This window comes from Amblyomma maculatum, chromosome 10 (genome assembly GCF_055883805.1).
Source record: "Amblyomma maculatum isolate TAMU_Amacu chromosome 10, ASM5588380v1, whole genome shotgun sequence".
Lineage (NCBI taxonomy): Eukaryota > Metazoa > Arthropoda > Arachnida > Ixodida > Ixodidae > Amblyomma > Amblyomma maculatum.
In genome coordinates, this window is record NC_139353.1 from 8,588,910 (window position 1) to 8,595,125 (window position 6,216).

General features: G+C 48.5%; 1 protein-coding gene across 1 annotated transcript; it reads right to left on the bottom strand.

Annotated features, from left to right (window-relative positions):
* Window positions 1-498: 498 nt before the first annotated feature.
* Window positions 499-3,037, bottom strand: LOC146175519 (protein Skeletor, isoforms B/C-like). Its single transcript, XM_084580790.1, has one exon. It carries the CDS (start codon window positions 2,745-2,747, stop codon window positions 669-671), a length of 2,079 nt encoding a protein of 692 aa, XP_084436916.1. The 5' UTR covers window positions 2,748-3,037; the 3' UTR covers window positions 499-668.
* Window positions 3,038-6,216: the final 3,179 nt, after the last annotated feature.

Sequence of the window (6,216 nt, forward strand, 5' to 3'; positions counted from 1 at the left end):
ACATATCTAAAAGATATAACCGACAAGCAGCGTAGAGTGCTCTGCAGTGGTCGTCGTTGACATAGGAGCGATAATATTTCAAACAATATTGTCCTTCTAGTCCTGATAGGTAACATGTTTGTTATAACCAACTTTATATCGACTGTTTCCCTATATAGTGCCCAAAAGGACGCTTAAGTATACAAAAACATGCAAAACGATATGTGACCGCAATATAAAATTGTTAAAACAAATAAGATCGATTCACCAACACGACAGAAAGTTCTTGTGTTACAGGAGGAATGCTCCTTCGTAAGTCGAGGCCTGTGATCTTTAAGCAGCGCTGTGGTATGCTTAACCTACAACCGGGAAAGCACATGAGATACTAAGGTTTCACATTCAACCATCAGTGCAACTATTTATAAGAATAATTTGGCCAGACTTCTTGAATGTAGTGGTTGTGGCACGCGATGTAGTCGTCACTGCGGCGTGCAGCTACTGGTCACACACATACAAAAGTTTAATAAACCACTGCTAGCGACTTTAATCACAAAATAAATACGCTTAGCACATACACACTCTGGAGGCGTCCATTGCGGAAGCACGGCACGAAGGGAAAGACTTTCCAGGATGGCTAATTAGTGATAAGAAATCACCAATCACAAACGTCCGACAAGATTCTTGCTCATCTACGCTTGATGCATTCTCAATAAAAGCGGCGCACTTGACAGCAGCACAGCAAACACAACACCAGCCGATGAAACGGGGACATGAGAAACAGCCCCGCTGCCAGTGACTATTTCATCCACGACCACAATCTTCCAGCCGACGTACGGTGTCGTGTAGCTCTGGTAGTAGACGACGTCCGGCGTGCTCTCGTTGGGCGACCAGGACAGCACCGCTGGCTGGCCGTCGTCGCATTGCAGGCGCAGAGTGTTGCGGAACTTTGGGAATGTAGCGAACTCGTCCGCCTGCCGAGGCTCCGACGTGTTGTACACCCACGCGCACAGTCGGCCCGCGGCGCTCGGCTGTGGGCGTCCTCGACGGTCGAACTGAACGCCCGCGTAGACCTTGACGCCCTGCCTCTCCTGCTCGGTGAGCCTCGCGTAGCCTCCTGCGCGGCTGTCGGTGATGTACAGCGGGTGGTAGTAGCGGGCGTTGTGCGGATTGTTGCCCCCTTCGACGCGGAATGTGTAAGTGCGCCCTCGCTGCACGTGAATCTCGGGAACGAGCACGCCGTTCATGTACCAGCTCTCTCCGGGACCGCTGTGGCCAGTGATTCCCATGTAGCCCTTCCAACCGGCGGCAGGACCGATCCTGGCGATGAAGGTGTCCACAGCCTTGTCGCGGATGCGAAAGGGGGGCCAAGGTGCCGGCCGCCCTCGCGTCTGGCCCGTTGTGAACTCGAAGCAGTTATCCTCAGCTTCCTTCCTGCCAAAGCTAATCTTCAGGGTACCCTTTGGAAATGTGTGGTGGAAAGAAGGCTCCTTGAACTCATTATACTTGCCTATAGCCCATACCAGATAGGTGTCACCATCAGCATTGTACATTTGGTCACCGTCGTCGTCAGGGTTTAACAGGGTCCTGCGGAATATGAAACTGGTTAGGCCATCCTTTCTGGTAAAAGTCAGTATCTGGTAGCTTTCCTTTCCTTCGACCTTCAAATCGGGACACACACCCCGATATCGGCCCAGTACGTTTGAGCAGGGGAATCGATCAGAGATGTTGTAGTCCACGGCGTTCGCGTAGTGACCGTCGAGGTAGCACACGGCCACGTCGGCGCCTACCATCTTCGAAGCATTCGGAGCGCCACTGATTCCAAATGCGATGTATTCGTCCTCGTCGATCTGTCCGATGAGCTCCAACGAGATGCTCCGGCCCTGGATCTCCCAGCGGAGTTGCAACGTGGCATGTAGCTGTTCGCAGTTAGGCAGCCTCGATTCGTGCTTCATCGATCCCAGTTTCGATGGCGGGATGTCTTGGCCGTGTGGAATGATCACCGATCCGTAGTTTTCGTTGGTCTCCTTGTTCCACACACTAAGCCAGTCAATGTCAAAGATGGTCATCTTTCCGGGCAGTGTCAGCTCGATGGTCTTCTCCTCGTAGCGACCGAGGGATTCCAGGTATCCCTTCTCGTTAGGAATTTTCTGTCCAGCGCTGTTAGGTTGAGGACCAAGGCCGACCCAGAAGTAGGTGTCGGAGACGTTTCCGTTGAAATAAAAGTCCGGGATTTGAATAGTCTTGGAATCCACGATCACAACGGTGCCCGAGCGTACGCCGGCGCCGCGTCTTGACAGCTCCGAGATCCTCCGTGGTGCAGGCGGCTCGAAGCCCTCTGGGAAAAAGATGTCGCCGTAGTTGGCGTGCTCCCTCAGGTTCCAGATGGCCAACCAACGAATACTCGTAATCTTTCGCCGGTTTGGCAGCTGCAGATAGATGTCCTTGTCAGTGTACGGCTGCAGCTTGTTCGTCTTGCCTTCCTCGTCGGGAACGATGAAGCCGACATTGCTCGGACGGACGCTGGATCCAGCCCAGAAGAATGCGTCCTGGCCCAAGCCGTCGTAGAAGAAGTTCTTTATGAGAATCGTATACTCGTCAATGGCGTACACGTGACCGGACACCTGATGTGCGTACGTGTTGATTTTGCCTATGTAGAGACCCTCGTGCACGTCAGCGAGCGCAGGGTGGAGCAGAGGCAGACACGCAGTCACCAAGATACTCGCCGCAATCGCGGAGCGCTCCATCGTCGTCCTCTTGGGAACTGGCATACACACACTGCACAGCCTAGGTCGAGAACACGTTGGTGACTTGGCACACTGAAGCACTCCGAAGTCATCTTTGACGACAATATCGCCACTTAACCCTCATCGAGCGGATTACGTACCTCACCATACCGATATTCATGGCCCCTTGATCTTGCACACAAGCGTAGGTGACGTTGTGGCGTTCTTTCGGAGCTCCTCGAAGAAGAAAGCAGTGTCCTATTTTCTTCGCCAACCGTAAGCAAGCCGTGCACGCCGAGCAACTAGGAATATGAAGGCCAGACGGGGAGGGCCGCTTCTCGTTGGCTGGCCCACATACTGGTGGGTTGTTTGACTGCTCTCTCTTTCTCCGGCACTGTCAGCAGCAGCGAGTAGAGAGAGGCAACAAGGGGGAATGGGGAGGGAAGGGGCGCATGCCACCACGGACGTTTCGGCTACAAAACCGGTATGCGCAAGGCCTTCCTTCCCCGCGTCTTACCTTCTCTGTTCCTCTCCCCCCTAGAGACGCTGCGCGATTAAAAGCGCTGTCCATGCGGGGCTTCGCTTCGTGCCGTTTTCACAGCGAGGGGCTGTTTGCAACGCGAGACACACGCGGGTCTAATAAAATCTTCACTCCAAGCTCGCTCTTGCTTCTCTTTTTCTTTTTCGTGAGCAAACAAACAAGTTTTCACTGTAGTCAGAAAAAAAAAAAAGGATGATATCACGGCACAAGCATAAAAAAAATATTTTAAACCGTAAAAAATAAATAGAACCGCAAAACTCATACAAGCGGAGACACTTCGGGCGGGTGAGCTCAAAAGTTTCTGTTTTACGACACTCAACGCCAGCAGGGCTGAGCTTTTAAGGTGTTGGCCGCACAGCCCAAGTTTGGATGTACTTGTCTGTTATGACGCCGTATTTGCCCGCCGTGCCCATGTAAACATCAGCAGTTGGCGCAAACGCCACTGAATATGTTTTATCTCATGTGTTGAATACCAAGAGCACTTTTTTTTTCTTAGCCACACAAACCTAATCTGCTCGAGGTCTGCTGCGAAGCGCGAAATCATAATTTAATAAATTTGATTTGTGAAGTAATGGGGCATAATTAATTATAATATTGTTCTGTAAAGATAATTTATTTTATCGAAAGCATGCTCTACACTGTTTAGTTTGAAAGTTAATGCAAGACATTATCAATACCGATATATGAGTAAGTGGGGCGACTTCTGTATCGCCAGCAATGCCAATACAGAAAAGCTTTTTAAAAGCAGTTTTTGATATGTGCTGGCCCTGCCGGGGTGGCGCAGTGGTTAGGGCGCTCGACTACTGTGCCCAAGGACGCGGGATCGAATTCCGGCCTCGGCGGCCGCTTTTCGATGGCGGCGAAAAGCTAGGCGCCCGTGTGCTGTGCGATGCCAGTGCAAGTTAAAGAACCTCAGGTGGTCGAAATTTCCGGAGTCCTCCACTGCGGCGTCTCTCATAGCCTGAGTCGCTTTAGGACGTTAGACCCCCAAAACCAAACCAAACCAAATGTGCTGACAAACTTGACCTTTAGTCCCCTTTGTCATGTCACGAATAAAGCTCGCCGTCGGCGTATGGTCGTCTAGGCTGCCTTAAAAAAAAGGTCGTGCTAGTTACTAAGGCAAACCTAGTAAGTGCTTGTCACATACGTTGTTAGGTTCTCAGTAACTGCAGTTAATAAACATGAAGGTAGTAACTATTACTAGGTCTAAGAGCTAACTCCTGTAACTAACCTATCCAGGGGTGCCTAATAATAAGAACTAGCTTCTGACCTGTAACGCAAAATGTTGCCTAAACGTTGCTTGAATACCTTCGGATATCGGTCCGCAACATTGCAGATGTTTTGACAGAGCAAGTAATTAGCACATTCACACCGCGGATCAGGTAATATATATCAGTCGGATAAGAAGCACTACGGGAAGCACATCATCGCTCTGCGCACACACATAACAGCAACTTTCAGCGAGCTTATATCCCCTACATGATGCCATCCTGTTTTATAGCTGGTGACACCCGTAAGTTCAAAGACGACATTTCAATCATTTTTGATCTTGAAATGACAAAAATGAAAAATACAAGAGTGTATATACACTGTCAGCAGCATGACCATATGGTCATGTTACTGACAGTTTTTATTTTAAAAAGTCCGCTCTGCCATCTTGGTGCGGGTCTTGTCAACATTATTTTACAAATTTCTGTTCACCTTTTTAGTTCTAGTAACCGCTGCTAGTTCAGCTCTAGTAACTAGTAACAGCTGCTGCATCAACTACCTTGCTTAGTAATAACTGCAGCTACTACCTGCACTGCGTTTAGGGTAGTAAACAATTAGTACCATGCAGTCGCAGAAAGGTAGTAACGACTGTGGTTTCTGGTTTCCTTAGTAACACACACGGATTTGTATTTCCAGCAAGCTTCAGAAGTCTCTATATAGATTCCAATATTGCTAAATTCAATAAATAATTTTTAGTCTTTATTTCATCGACCTCATGAGACAATGTGCAACGAAACAAGCACTACATTACATTATTTTTTACGTTTAGAAAAAAATAAGATTACAGGCTAAAATAATCTATTTTAGTCTAGTGCTTTTAAATATTAGGTAATCCAGGTCCTATAATCCTATGATAGACAAAGGTAGCATAAAGCAGTGTAATAATTAAAGCGTCTCGAAAGCGGAATAAGAAGCTGTTCCCCACAGTTTCCAGTTTAACACCGCTACCTGAATATTGTTTTCATTTTCCATGGTACCAATATTGAATAAGTACATGCATGTGTGCTCGTACCACCATAAATTTTGACTGCCTGGAAATACCGCAAGATAAATACAATATATAAAGTGCGTCTTTGGTCGCCATCAAATTTAGTGTGAATGTGCAAGATAACATGCACCATAAAAAGAACACTACTTCTGTAACATTTTGTTTATCTTTATCACTTCGCTCTTTCGTGCTGTGTTTAGAAATACAAAATGAACACTGGGAAATAAAAAAGAAATGTGATGTCAGTCACATCGCTCCTGTTCCTTCATTGCTTCATATAAAATAATATGTGGAGAAAAGGTAGTTACAGCTTACACTGAGCGAAGGTTCCCTTCCTTGCCGCTTTCGTTCAGCCTCGTGTTTTGTGAGCAGGTGAGCGAGCCAGTCATTGACTCTGACAGAAGCTTGCACCTGGCGGCACTCGAGCCTCCGATTTTCAATTAGTCACGCGAGGAACGACTTCCCGAGGACGAATGGCGCGTAGGCGATTGGAGGATTAACCGGTCCTTGCACCTGTATCTCCCTCGCCGTCACCAGGAGCGTGAAGCTCAGCAGTAGTGTGTGCGTGCAAGTGTGGAGGGAACTCTTGCACTTGTCTGAGCTACGCCTAGAAGACTGCCGGCGTCAGGGCGCTTGGTTACAATGCAAAAGGCAAAGGGAAAAGGCAGCAGCAGCAGCAGCAGCGGGCTTTGCCACTGGCTTTGGGAGTTCTTATG